The sequence below is a fragment of the Lissotriton helveticus genome, chromosome 7, assembly GCF_964261635.1.
Source record: "Lissotriton helveticus chromosome 7, aLisHel1.1, whole genome shotgun sequence".
In the NCBI taxonomy this organism is placed as follows: Eukaryota; Metazoa; Chordata; class Amphibia; order Caudata; family Salamandridae; genus Lissotriton; species Lissotriton helveticus.
In genome coordinates, this window is record NC_136068.1 from 1,276,307,727 (window position 1) to 1,276,322,869 (window position 15,143).

At 40.7% G+C, this 15,143-nt stretch overlaps 1 protein-coding gene across 2 annotated transcripts in view; it reads left to right on the forward strand.

Annotated features, from left to right (window-relative positions):
- LOC144770182 (proton channel OTOP2-like) overlaps positions 1-14,416 on the forward strand; it is a 383,723-nt gene extending 369,307 nt beyond the window's left edge. For both annotated transcript variants that reach the window (XM_078654489.1, XM_078654490.1), the window contains exon 7: positions 14,000-14,416. In XM_078654489.1, the coding sequence (XP_078510615.1) occupies positions 14,000-14,170 (171 nt within the window). In that variant the 3' untranslated portion in view covers positions 14,171-14,416. The remainder of the gene's footprint in view (positions 1-13,999) is intronic.
- Positions 14,417-15,143: the final 727 nt, after the last annotated feature.

Sequence of the window (15,143 nt, forward strand, 5' to 3'; positions counted from 1 at the left end):
TATTAGAGACTATACGCTATTTTCATTTTTAAACACTCTTGCAGCCTCCATCTGGTTTAGCGCATGCGCGATGGGATAGTGGTTTCCGATTTCCCACTTCCAGCATCCTTGCGCATGCGCGTCGAGATCAGTGCTAGACGCCACTGATCTGACTCTCCCGTGCTCGCTCTCGGTGATACACAGGTGAGCCCACTTTTCCTTTTCCTACTGGTTATACTGCGTAGGTCCGGACTCATGGGCAAACGGACATAGCAGTGGCTGTAATTGGCTGAGCATATTTGAAGCCTCGCGCTTTTAAACTGAACGTTTGGAACTCGTCGGTGCCTCCCCTTCCGCTCGAATTAGAGCGACGGGCACCGACGGATAGGTGAGTCTTTAGAGTTGCGAGTACTATCCCCTAGCACTCCACTATCCCCTAGCACTCACTATCATTATATGTATAGGCAATGTTGGTAGCTAACAGTTTCCACAACGTTTGTGGAATTGCACATGGTTGTTTAACTGGCCGTATTTCAGTGTGTCGGCTAGTTTTGCCGCCTTCTATTCTATGACTTACAGCGCAATTTTGGGTAATGCCTAAAGAACGGGGTCTCTTTTCTTGGATTGAACAATAACATTTGTGTGTTGTTATCTATCACAGTACCCGCATGAATCTTTATGGCATCAGTGACGGGGTGTGAGATGGTCGTTACTGGCCTCATCACCATCCCAGTCTTTAGGTTATCTACTTTCCATTAATAACAAATAAAAAGCAAAAAAGAAAAAGAATAACTAATATAGCAATTAATATTGACTTAATGGCGGGGGTGGCTCATGGCAAGTTAGACAGGTGTCTATCACACGTACATTGGTGTTTGTGTATAGCGATTGGCTTGGACACGGCTGAACTTTGTGCTAACTGTGTCCCCTCTTTCTACACATTAGAGCGGGGCCTCAATTTCCCGAGCGGTTGCCGGGCGAGGTGAGGTCTTCACCCACACAAAGCTGGGTGAGTATCACTAGGAGGAAATGCCTCTCTGTGATTTAGCTAATATGCTAATTTTTTGCGGAACGCCAATTGTTCTCGCAGGTGTGGTTTGTCTTGATGGTGTCTTTTGGGTCGTGCTGACTCTTGTGTGTTAATGGATATATGGCATTTCTTGTCTTTTACACAGGAAGAAGATTCCTCTCCTGCCCTTACTGGATACTGAGGTTCTAAGTTTTTGGGAGATTTATCTTCCCATAGTACATTGTACGCTGTTGTGTGAAACTAATGTGTTTACACTTCTGTATACTTTTTCACATTGGATTGCAGTAGCTAACTAATTTAAAAGGTCCTGATGAAAGCTGGAGAAACACTCCATCTAGCTGAAACTAGTCGACCAAACTGCACAGCGCTATAAGGTAGTCTCACATTCTGACTACTATGCGCGGGTTTTAATCTTGACACCTACACTTATCCTTTAAAGAAAATTTTTTTTAGTCTAGGTAGTCATTTTTAACTAAGCACTTTTTCTTTAAGCACTGCATTTTTGTATTGTAGGTTGCGCACAATTGTGGCTACATGTACCGTTTTCTAATTCCGTACCCCTGATGACACGGGTGGTACACGGAGCTGTTGCCCCTTTTCCCACATGATGATATGCCGCCACGAGGGCGGTCTGATGGGACTTTTTTAGCCCTCTGTGACGCAACACTTATTTCCCCCCCACACACGTATCCGTGTGATCCTCTCGCACCAATCAGGACAGCACACCAATTTGGACCTGGTCTTCTCTTTTCTTGTGGTTTACCTTAAGTGTAGGGGCATGAGTTGACAGGTCGTTAAACTATTACCCCTTTGACCCTCTGTAAATTTTGTGTTTTGAGTTCTTTATAATTAGTCCTATCCTCACCATTATACTGTTTGTGCCAGGCACGTTCTGAGCATGTACAACCCTTCTGCTAACAGCTCATGATTAAACCACGTAGCAGGCAGCCGTGCCTTGTCCTTTGTGGCCATAACAACTGGTAAATGTTCATCTAACGTTGTCATAACCCACTGTTTAACTTTGCTTACACAGTTGTCAATGGAACCTTCTAATCCAGGAGAATTGGCCAAGAGAAGGTTACAGAAGGCAATAGGGTTACGCTTAGACCAGTGTCTAAATATTGTAACAGGAGCCTTGCTCAGCACAGCTAGAGTCGAGCCAGACACTACTGCCAGAGCAGCAAAATGATCCATCCAAGGGTCTAAATTATGTCTTATAGAATGCATGGGATATCTTACTAGTTGCTTTAACTCAAGAGCCTTTAAATCTCCAGGTTGGTGGCAGCTACACACTTGGGGGTCATCAAAATGAATGTTGAAATCACACCGAATATTAGAATGAACATATTTTAAAACAAAAGTACAAAGAGTCTCCACTAACACTAATCACCACCTGATAGGTTGCCAAGGCGGCTGATATATAAGTAAGCCATAGAACGCAGAATTGTTTGAAATACTTATCAAAAAAGCTATGACTTCACTGTGGGGGATAGAGATTCTCATTGGGGCAAGTAAACTTAGATTTGAGAATAATCACTAACTCGCCTCCCTTTTTGTCCAGATGATCAAAATTACCTATGCCGTAGCAGTCAGGGAGAGCCAGCGCAATATCAAGTGTGGGATTCTAGTTTAGCCACATTCCTCTTAAAAAGATGGCATCAAGTTTATAATCATCTATAAGATTAAACACTTCCAAATTGTGTTTAGCGAGTGAACAACAATTTAAGCAAAAAAATCGGAATAGCACTGCCTAAGTGGCATAGATTAAGCAGCAGCTGAATGGCATTGCTCCCACTTCCAGTAGTAAGCAGAAACAGCTGCGTAGCAGTGTATCTAAGACAAGTTGCGGAGTGAGAACCAGGGTCCCTGGCCGTGTTAGAGCGTGGACAAGTGCATACAAACTTGCCTTTGGGGGCCAAAGTTGCTAAAAAATGTGCCTGCACATTGCACCTATTTTTATAGGGAATTAGCCTGATGCAGAGAGGAATAGGTGTAAAGAGCATAGTGTAGTAACTGACTCCACGCAGGTTGGTGATATTCAGGTAGATTTATTGAAGATAGATGGAGATCAGTAGTACATCAGTAGATAGCCCCACCAGGAGCACCCAGCTAGGCACTCAGCCCTACTCCAACTGACCGCTTCATAGAACAACACTCTAAATGACATCACACCAGAGTGTTCTACAGATGGAGTAGTGGGAAATATGCATACACATAATATATAGGATATTACATATCCTCTTTTCTAATAAAAGCGAAAAGAACATAATCAGGTGTATAACTATGTAGACAGAAATAAAGAGAAGAGAAGTGTAGAAACAAAACTGTAGACAGAAATAAAGAGAAGGTGTGTAGAAACAATGTTAAAACCTAGAGGATGGAAATTAAGAGAAGAGAGATGAGGAAGTATACAAAATACAAATAGAGATACTATATTAGATCCCATAATAGACATATTACTTATCCTCCTCTCTAAACACGAAAAAGAAAGGAAAATTAAAGAAAAGTAGGAAAACCATCAATGGCAGTTCAAATCACACCTACTGGCCAGGTAAGGTAGAAAAGGACAGCACAGATCAGGAGAAAATGAATAGACAGTGAAGGAAAAGAATAAACTCACTCAACCCTCACTATCACATATAAGAAGAAAAATAAACACAAGAAAAATTCAAACTGGGCTAAAGTGGAAAACACCAAACAAATATTAAGAATAAAACACCCAGAGTAAACTGACCCATGCATCAAGGTAAGAAAAACCATGCACCCACAGAGGGTAAAACAACTAACATGGGCAACCTCCGAAGAGATACTGACATGCGCAAAGTTAGTAACAACCCAAACTCACACCAAATACCAAGAGGAGAAAAAAAAACAAAGACGGTAGTGAGAGTAACTTAACTTTACAACATGGATAAAATTAGTGCACTGAACTAATGGGACGACACCCAACAAACACTCCCCATAAACGTGAGAGAATTGTGCACAGAATAAGAAAAGAATTAGTACCTGAAAACAAATCTATCTCTCTGGAGAGATTAAGATAGTGTACTATATGAGACAGGATCAAGTCCACGCATACACCTTATGTGAAGGTCAGACAGAATGCGCATTAAACATGGGAATATAATTCTAACACACCTCAAACAGAAGGAAAACGCAACTTGGATAGAGGCAAAAAGTCAAACAAATAATGCACATACAAAAATGTGGCAATCGTTCCACGCAACTAAAACATAGATAATGGGGAAAACCCAAAACACACCTCGCGGAGAGGTAGCAACTTTGTGTGCATGTGAGTGGGACGAAAGTCCACACAATACTTAGTGAAATCAAGTACAAGAAAAGACAATATACACCTCAGTAGAGGTAGAACTATAGTGCACTTGTGAGGTAAGTATGGAGTAAATATGACTAGCAAAATTGAAAACTCCACCATAAAAACAAATCCTCACTACTATATAACAGAAAATAATGTACACTAAACATAACAGTTGCAGAATGTTGGAAAGTATAACAAAATAGCAAATTATTGAAAGAAAATACATATGTCTTTTAAAATTACTAAAACTTGCAGTAGACATCATGCGTACAAAGTACATTCATAAGTTTAAAAAAAACGTTATACGTAAATGTATTTAAAACCGAGGCAAATGTAAATAAAGGTGTGTAAATAAAACGTTATACTGTAAACGTATTTAAAACCGAAGCAAATGATAATAAAGGTGTGCCTGTCACCGGAAGAAAGCAGACAAGCAGGTCTCGATTAATCATAACACCACTACTTAAAATTCAGAGATGTGCTTGTCACTGAGAAAAAGAAATGCTGGCTTCCTAAAAAAATGACTTCATGAACAAACAGTACCTCTAAGATGACACAGCGCTCCATTCATAACAGTACTGTAATAGTTGAAACAGAAATACTGTACATGCTGGGAAAACATTTCTGCGCAGCTGGCATTGAAGAAAACATGAGCAGAGTAGATCGAGGATGTGGTGATGACTAGCTGACTAAAGCTCTAAGATGGCCGCTGCGTCAGGCGTGATGACGTGAAGAGAGAAATTACAATCACCAACACTCCCGGAGGGCTCAGTGACGTAATCAGTCACAAACAGATACAGCAGGAGAAGGATGGCTCCACACGGAAAATCCAACCGTCACTCAGCAGACGAACACAAGGTAAGAGAGAGTCTTAATCTCCTCAGCGTTCAACTCATATTGGTCCGATGTTATCATGTAGAGGAAAGTTGGTTGTCAAGCCGGCATTTGGAAATCGAGTGATAACGAGTGAAATGTACGTCAAGCTGGCATTAGGAGATCAGGTGATAATAAGTGAAATATACGCACTTGATGTGACGGCTGTAGGTCAACACCAAATAGGAAAGCCAACGGTCACTCTGCGTCTTTCTCTTTTCCTCTGGGGCAATTATTTTTCAAAGATCACAGTACTTAATTTGCTTTAAAATTGCTGAAAGTTCGAGTGTATTGAACAGACATCGCACGCAAAATAAACGAATATATTTGAGACCAGTAGATGGCAGTAGCGATCTATTAATCAGTGTCACAAAGCAGTCAAAACGATGCGACTGTACACAAATTTCCAAATCACATAGATGCTTGGCTCATGTGATTTTTGGTACGTTGTTGATGCTGTGGATGAGTTAAAGAATTGGACGAGGAGCAGCGATAAATAAGATTGATGACAAAGTCACAATAAAGTGGTGAAATGAAAATTTAGGCAGTCTGTATATTTTTAAACACAAAAAGCGGAGATACTTGAAGGCACAGTAAAATGATGATAGGCTCTTCTGTTTCGTACCTTAATAAAATTCACTGCTGTAGACAGGCTGTGGTTGTGCAGTTTCTTGTTGATAAACACTGAGGGCACAACACAGGAACCAACTTGAAGTACGTTGAGGGCGACCGGTGAAGAGGTCACTGGTGGGGCTGATTTCTTGACAGTTGGTTGACAGCAGTGCAGGTAGATAAAGTTCCAGAAATGTCCAATTTAAACAGATAGAAGCGGGTTCTTAGGTCCAATTCGTCGCCAAATAAATGTAGTAACTGACTCCACGCAGGTTGGTGATATTCAGGTAGATTTATTGAAGATAGATGGAGATTAGTAGTACATCAGTAGATAGCCCCACCAGGAGTACCCAGCTAGGCACTCAGCCCTACTCCAACTGACAGCTTCATAGAATAATACTCTAAATGACATCACACCAGAGTGTTATACAGATGGAGTAGTGGGAAATATGCATACACATAATATATAGGATATTACACATAGCTCAGAGCTAGTATCTCAACAATGGCACAACCAAAATGGGCGAATCACACTCCCCGACCACAGAACACAGGACAGGACGTCAGATGTCGCCACAATGCAAAAGTGACATCTTCAAAATCAGCCTGGCTGTGCCTGACGCCTTACGAAACATTGAGGAAAATAAAGTAAATTAACATAATCCAATCTGGAGGTAACCAGACCCTGCACAACTTTTTTCCGCAGTGAGACAGGAAAGATGTCCAAAAATCTCTTTAAAGAGCATGAAAAAGAAAAACAAGGGCCAGCATTGAAAAATATATGGGTGTGGAACGATAACTCTGCATCAAATTTGACACCCAAATTCCATGCTAGTCTAGTGGGGCAAGGAGAATCTCCCAGTTCCTTAGGCCGCCAATCAGCTGACCCGATGGATTCAGGGTAACCAAAGACCAAAATCTCAGTTTTGTCTGAGTTTAATTTCAAACAACTGTTTTTTTGTCCATTGAGCAACCTGAGTGAGGCATAGCTAAAGTATTCCTGAGAACTGGCAGTTTTTGTTTATTAATGGAGAACATCAGCTGTGTATTGTCAGCATCCAAACCCCCCTAGGACTGACCAATTATAGCTAAAGTGGTCATGTGGGCATTAATTAACATTGGACTCAATGAAGAGCCCTGTGGCACTCCATAGTTTAGCTCTTTAGAATTTGACCACAAAGGGAGAGATCGTGATTGATTTGGCTTATTTTAGAAAGGAACGATTTTATCCAGCTGAGGACCAGCCCATTGACTTCCACACTTGCATGTTGTTCAAGGATGATGAAGTTCAACACAGTGTTGAATGCTGCAGATAATTCAACAGCACCATAGTGACCTTCATACAAGCTAAACATAAGTTCGGTAACTTCGAGCAGTGTTGATTCTGTACTGTGATTCTGGTGAAAACCAGACTGGGTGAATGCAAAAGCTCTTGTTCTTCTGTATAGTTAGGCATATGACAGTTGACTAACTTTTCAAGCATCTTTGAGGCTGATGAAAGCAAAGCTACTGGACGATAATTGATAAGATATTCGTATTGCTGACTTTTTATTTTTTTTTAGCAACGGTCCAATATACGAATGCTTCCAGAAGTCAGGAGCAGATACTGTTACCAGTGATTGACTAAACAATATGTTGTACTTGGATTGATGATCTACAGTTTCTTCTAAAGCATTCGCAGGAGACCAGGGCCTGGCATGAAGCCAGACCTACACTTGAGCAAAGCCTGGGTCGAGTCCTCCAGCGAAATTATATTAAATTTAGACAGGCACGGCCCATAGGAGACATAACTGGCTCAGTAGTAGGCAAAGCATCAATATTACCTGGAGCAACTAAAACATCCAGGTACATTTTTTCTATCTTGTCATGAAAGAACTTATACAAGCGTTCCCAAAGGTCTGAGTAAGAATTCATGGCACGGTTGCACTCTTGAGGATTTAAGTAAGATTTTACAATTGTAAATATGTCCTTGGGGCCTTATTAATTTTCTGCATATAAAAGTCTGCCAGTGTCTTCCTGATAAATTTGTGATACTTTTTTAATGCCTAATTCCTTTTCCATAATCTTTCCACTGCTTTCCACTTGCTTCATTCTTTCCGCAAAGCCTGAGAGAACAATGGGGCTAATATGAAGGGGCAACCTAAAGCCTTTACTTTGGGGGGGTGCGGGCTAAGTTATTAAGGGTTGAGAAGAGCTAGTAATTAACACCGTTACCATTAGCCCCAAAAACGCATTACAGTGATGGGGATGTTGCTACTGTGGACACAGAGGGGAGAGGGCTCTTTTTAGTACCGCCCCCCGACTGATCTTTTTAGGGTGCTTGAGGAATAGAAGATTTAGGTTCAGTTAAAATTCACAATTACAGTGCAACCCATTTGGTCACTCAGTAAAACTCTGGGGTAAAAGGTAGGATGAAGTATTGATTTATTACAAATTCAAAGCCAAAATAATATAAATCAATACTAGAAATCTTACATACAGAATTCTCAAAAGGAATACAAATCGGCGCATGAGATGTATCCTTGGTAGCAATTGACAGATGAGGATTTTAGTAGCAATACTACAAAATATGGTGGTGAGATTTAAAGTTTGTCTTCCTGCCTATAATGCATGAGGATTTCTAATTTCTCAGCTAGCCTACACTAGAGAATGCTAGATGAAATCCCTATTAATTGATAAGAATAGAAAAAGGTGTCAGCAGGAGGACTTCATCAGAAGTTCTCTAAAGCAAAAGTATTTCACAGCATAAAGCCATACAATGAGTACCGCATTGAGGTCTGTATTTCTCCTAGTCTGAAGGAAATCTCAGAACAAAGCCAACGAACATTGCCTAGTTATACGCACAAGAGACCCTTCTAAATCTGTGTCAAAGGTAAGCATGGGCGGATTTTGCGAATTGGCAATCCGCAAACTTGCGTATTTACGGATTCGCAATCCGCAAAATCCGCGAACTCTCGCGAATTTGCGGATTTTTTTTGTGTTCGCAAGGGTTTCTGCCAGTTGCGAGGGTTGTGTACCAGTTCGCAATTGCGAACTTACTTGTCGGCTCGCAACGGCCGCGACTATGTTGTTTCTACGTCTGGTTCATCATCACAGGTTCACAGCACCCTCTGTTTCACCACTGCCACCCTCTGGTACACCCATGCCACCCTCTGGTACATCACTGCCACCCTCTGGTTGGTTTATCACTGTAGATTATGGGGGTGAAAAAAAGCAAGCACACCTGCCCTGCTTCAACTGACATAAATTAATTTGGGGTTGATTAATGTGTCACTGAATTTAAATTCCAGTCTGGCTGGCACCTGCTTCCTTATCTGTAATTTGCTTTCTGTTGCAGTGCAATTTTTTTTCACAGGACCGTTGTGGCCTACTTGTAGCTATTCTCTGAGCCTGCTGTGAGGGTCAGAGCAGGGTCATAGAATAGTTGCAAGTAGGCAACTGAACTCTGAAGGGGCCCCTCAGGAACCACTACAGGGAATGGTTACTAATGATAAGATTGAACTTTTGCACCTGCTGAGTGCTTTCAGTTTTGTCTGTAATTGCTTTCTGTTGCAGTGTAATTTTTTTAACAGGACCTTTGTTGTATACTTGTAGCTATTCTCTGAGCCTGCTGTGAGGGTCAGAGCAGGGTCATAGAATAGTTGCAAGTAGGCAAATGAACTCTGAAGGGGCCCCTCAGGAAGCACTACAGGGAAAGGTTACTAATGATAAGATTGAACTTTTGCACCTGCTGAGTGCTTTCAGTTTTGCAAAAATCCAAATATCTAGCAGCATCCACAAAAAGTAACCCTTCCAGGTCAAGATCCAAATCAAAGTGACCAGCACATGAAGAAAGCACTGGGAGGAGCCTGCTGGACAGGACAGGAACAGGAAGTTGGAGACTGTGGGGCACTTCCTTCCCCCCCCCCAAAATGGACTCCTTGCAAAAAGAAAGTGCAGGCAAATGTCAACCTGAGGAGTTATACTGATAAAAATTTTCAAGGTTTATGCTGCCTGCTGGTGGATTTCTTGTGCGAAATTGCAAATTTTACAATCTCGCAGTTGCGAGATTGTCGCTGCCCGCTGCATCTACGTGTTCGCAAGTGTTTACTCCCGCGAAATTGTATAGTATTCTAGTTGGCAAGTGCGACCAAGCAAAAAATCCGCTTCGCACGGATTTTACGAATTTTTGGCAAGTTCGCGGATTGCGAATTTGCCGAAAATCCACAAAATCCGCGAGTGGAACGGATTTTACGCCCATGCTTAGTCAAAGGTCCAATTAATGACCACCATCAAACACACTCGTAACTCTTCTGTTTTTGATCCACCTATTCGAAGTGACCTTGGAGTCCATCCCTAAAGTCCTTCCCTCTGCTAGTTAATTTGTATTGCTTGCGACTCCCTTCATGCTTTTCCTATCTTCTTCATACAATGAGCCTTTTGCCATTCATTAGATCATTGTATCAAGCACCTGCAGATAGAAGAAAAACACTGCACCAAAAAGAAAACATTCCCGTTAAAGTTTAAACATTGCGAAACCCAAATGCTTAGGGCCTCTGGTCAAGTTAGCAAAGCTAATACTTGAATACACGTTATAACTTCATGAATACAGATACACAGACAATCACAATATAAGTATGAAATGCAATTCTGATGGATATACATTCCATTATATAATGAATACAGAATATCTTTGTGTAGATATATGAGCACATGAAGATTAATGTGACTATATAGGTGAACTACAACTTGTTGCTGCAAGGAAAGCATTAATATACACATGTATATAATTGTCGAGATGACATGGCAAAGGGACTTGCTTTATGGCTTTGAGTGTATGTCACTTCATTAGTCACATTATACCACACAAATGCCGAAGGCTCTTATTGTTGTTATTGATTATGCTATTATCGATTATTAATTAGTGACCTAATCAATATTAGCGAGGGTGGAGCAAAATTTACGCTGCTCCACTATAAAAGCCTTAATAAGGGACTGTTCAAAATCGGTTTACAATGACGTGTTGGAGGGGCTGGCTGCCATGATCCTTTAAACTTAAAGACACAAGAACGTGGAACGACCTGAGAATCGAGAGCAAAATGGTAATTACAATAGATGGCTTGGTTGAAAATATCAAACAAAGCATGCGCCCTGCTCTGTCCATCATATAAGTGACCAATAGATGTAATTTAAAATCGAGGAAAGTTTCAGTCAATGTGCGAACCTGTGAATAATTTGGGTCATTGCTATGGAGGTTAAAAACCCCTAACACAGTAAAATTAGAATACTGAACACAGTAATGCTATCTGTAAACGAGTCGGTGAACTCAGTTGAGTGACCGGGGAGGATAAATTGGAGCAGTCAGCCGCAAGTGTAACAGTGAAAACGGCGTTTTAGGAAGTGGCTAGTTGGTTGCTTTACAATTAAAAAGAAAAATGGTATATAATGGCAATTATAAAAATAATGGCAATTCTATCTCCTCAACGTTCATGGTCAAAAAGGTAGATCAAAAAATAATCTAATTAACCAATTAAAGTGTAATAAATTACCTATTTATAAAATATTATAAAATATATGTTTTAAAACACTTCTCACCCTACAAACCCAACAACTCGGGAATACATAGAAAAAATGTTTAAATAAAATATAATTCTTTACATATACTGCCAAACCCTATACATTTTAAAAATGACAAATAACACTAAAATTATAACTCGTAACACTAAAATGAATACAACTTTGCAAAAAATGGAAAACAAATAGATCGCAATATTACATAAAATTATATTACATACACATATATATATATATAATCATAGTTTCAAACATTTTATTTATATACTATTGTTTACAAAACAATACACGAATGTTATAATTTATAATTAAGCATTTGTTCATTTCCCACTGTATTCCCCTACAGCCCTAGCACCCTGCTCCTTCAATTTTTATTACATACTTTTTCAAAATAGTAATATTACCTTTACTTTGAACTGATATTTAGCATTTTAAAACATAAAACTGAATTCTAAATGTGATTTTTTTCAAATTCCGATTCCTAATATGTAACTTTTTAATACCTCATTTGTCACTTTTTTAAATACAGTTACAATATTCCTTATCACTTTTAACTTATATGGGGGTAAAGCTCCCCAACGTCAGGGCTGGTTTCGAGTTTTGGCCTTTACACACATGACAGTCATGAATTTACACTAAGGGCATGCTATGGCAAAAATGTGACTTAGATCACAACACTGTACAGAGCGAGACTGCGGTCACCATACCAGGCACTGGAGGACTGATCGTGGTTTCAGCTACCACAGCCTTGTTGCTGGTTTTTCTACACAGAACATTTTAAACAGACGCGGCTAGCACACAATTATTCCTAACAGTCCCCTACAATCAGATCCGTAGCCCCATGTAAGTGGGATATGGATGTTATGTGAATATAATCTATGTATACATAGTAGCATGATTCTGGAGAATATGTGCCTGCCTGTTGCAGCCATTTTGAATCTCCTGTGTGTAAGTGATACATAAGATGCAGATTGGAGGACACTTGACAGAGCAATATTAATTGAGGGTCTCCGCAAAGAATTCTTGAGATCCTTTGAATCTAAGCTCTCGGTTGTGGATGGCATGAGATTTAGGGCCCTTCTGAGCTCTAGGGACAGCCATTCCCCTCTTCTTGTTCAATTCTTCTCCATTCTTACCTTCAACATATCAAGAGGTGATTGAGGGAGAAAGCTTCTCCTCTTTTGTGCCTTTCTTTTGGGTCTCCCTGACAGGAAGCTCCCAGCCCGCCCCTCCTTTCTGCTGACTCTAGATGGCAAAGATACTGGCATGACCAGAATTGAAGCAACATGCAAAAGCCAAGAACTGGTGGAAACAGGTCCCAGAGCCAGACCTGTTCGAAATGAAATCTTTGCCAGCAAACTTGCTTTAAGTATGGGACAGAACCACTCCTCCCTGTCGTCCCCCACAGTCCAAAAACTTCTAATTTATCAGTGCCAGGAGATCCCACATCAGTAGATACCGAGAAAGATATCTGAGCCCCAGGGCTAGGGGCCACTGGCTGCCAACTTCCCTTTGCCAGGTTCAGGAAAGGTACTGGTCTCCTTTCGTCAAAGTGGTTCAGGGCAGCTTCTTCTAGCAGGGAGACGTGTACACCTTACTAATAGAAGCTACCTTGTACCACTTTGCAGGAAGGAACCCACTGACTGCTTGAGTAGGGTACTGGAGATTTCCGTATACAAAGGCAGGGCTGCTGTAGTGAGGCTTTGTAACCATGGTTTCCCCGCAGTGTGCCCAGGAGTGAAGCAACTCATTTCTTGAATTTGTGCTAGCATGCTGCACCCTGATCTCTCCTACCCATTCCACAGAGCTTGGTAGAAAGCAACTACAAAGACAGAATCAACAAAGAAGCATCTTGCCAAATTAGCACAAGGAAAACTTGCAAACATATTTAGCAGTTTGACCACCAAGGAGAAACATCGGCCAGTGTGAGGTACTAAAAGAAAATTATGACCATAGTTGGGAGATTTCACCCTCAACGAGATTACTGCTGCGAACCAAGGTGGTCTCATTCTTCCACAGAATTACTTTTTTTTTTTTTTTTTTTAGAGAAAAGTAATTTCTAGTAGGTTGTTTAATTCACTGGTGTAATGTTTAATTTACTGGTGTTTTTTCCGTCCAGAGAGTCCTGTGAGGATTTTACTGGACCCCTAAGTCCTTGACAAGCTTTGCAGTGCAGTGCTTTTCAGATTTTAACGTTTAACCTGACCCATGAGTGACCCAATGAAACAATGTACTCTAGAAGATTACGACCTTCGTCCCATCTGTTATTGTAGTTCCTAATGTCTTTGTGCTAAATATTTACAAACTTTAGGTTGTATGACAGTAGCTCTGAAGTCTATATTCTTGATTTTTAAAGTTTTGTATGTAACTTTCTCCTTGAAATTCACTTTCTTGACTTCTTTCTTCTCAATATGGTATGTAATAATTCCTCTGAAATTGTTAATTCTAGATGTTTTCTGTTCTTTCTTTATTTCCAAGCTTCTGTTTTTCTGGACTTTTCTTCTTTCCAACTGTGGTGCTCCCTCGTGGCTAAAGACACATCAATAAAATGAGATCATGAAGAAAAATTAAATGTTTCTATTTTTTTTATAGTTCCTGGCTCCCATCTGAAATGTATTGTTTCTCTCCTCTAGTTCTGGATCATTCCAGCCTTCGGCGCCCGACTGCGGTTTGATAGTAACCTGGAGGTGAAGTTCTATGGAATGTCCATGTGGGTTCACATCAACAACATTTGCTACCCCTTTGGGATCTTCTACCGGATGCACGCTGCCGCCTGCATGGTGGAACTCAGTCTGCAACCCTGAGCGAGCTCAGTCTCTTATCCTTCGAGCTCTGCGACCTGCCCTGTGAAAGCTTTGACTTGTAACCTGTAATGTTAATCCTATTTAGATACCTGTGCGCTTTGCCTCCTAATAGGTGAGAACTCTGCCTTCTAGAGTGAGACATAGCTGTCTCTCCATGTGTCCTACGTTACATAGTACTGCTTTTTGCACACAATTGATTACCTTAGGCTTCGGTTTATGTTTTATTTATTTTTTAATAAAATGTATATCTTGAGACGTGTCTTTTTCTTTCCTGAGAGTGGTCTCTCTCAACCAGTAAAAGAACCTTTACTTTCTAAGAGTAATACTCTGAATGATCGTTACCAATTTCCCTTAGAAATGTACATGCGATAAACATCCTCTTCTGCTGACTTTTACTAAAATCACTAAACTCCTAGATAACTGTATACTGTGTCCCATTCTCACATCAACCTCACTCCTTTAGACACTAAAACCACCACTCCACAACACCACAGTATACTACACATGTCAACACTCTCAATGCCTCGCTTGACTGACCTATTAAGATACTTTGCAATACAACCAACTCTAAAAGACCAGTGGCACCTCCTCCACCTGACATCCAGTGCACCATACTTCACGTGATCTCTATCACCCACCACAGCGCACTCTAACAAATTGCCAAGCCAAAACCATCCAGGCCACAACATCCAACACATGGTGACCAACCTGCTGCAACATTATACCAGTGAATGCTTACTGACAGGTGTAAACTTGACTCCATGAACTCATTCATTGGGAAGAAAACAACTGGAACCGGTCAGTGAATTGCCTCTGGATGCCAAACTTGATAAGTATCAGTGGGATGCAGATTACAGGATTTTCTGGCAATGAACTCCTCCACAAACCAGATGACTCCCCAGAGACCATGACCCAGCATAAGAAGTCCTGGAGACAGAATATTGGGGTCAGGAAAATTAAATTGAGGCCCAGA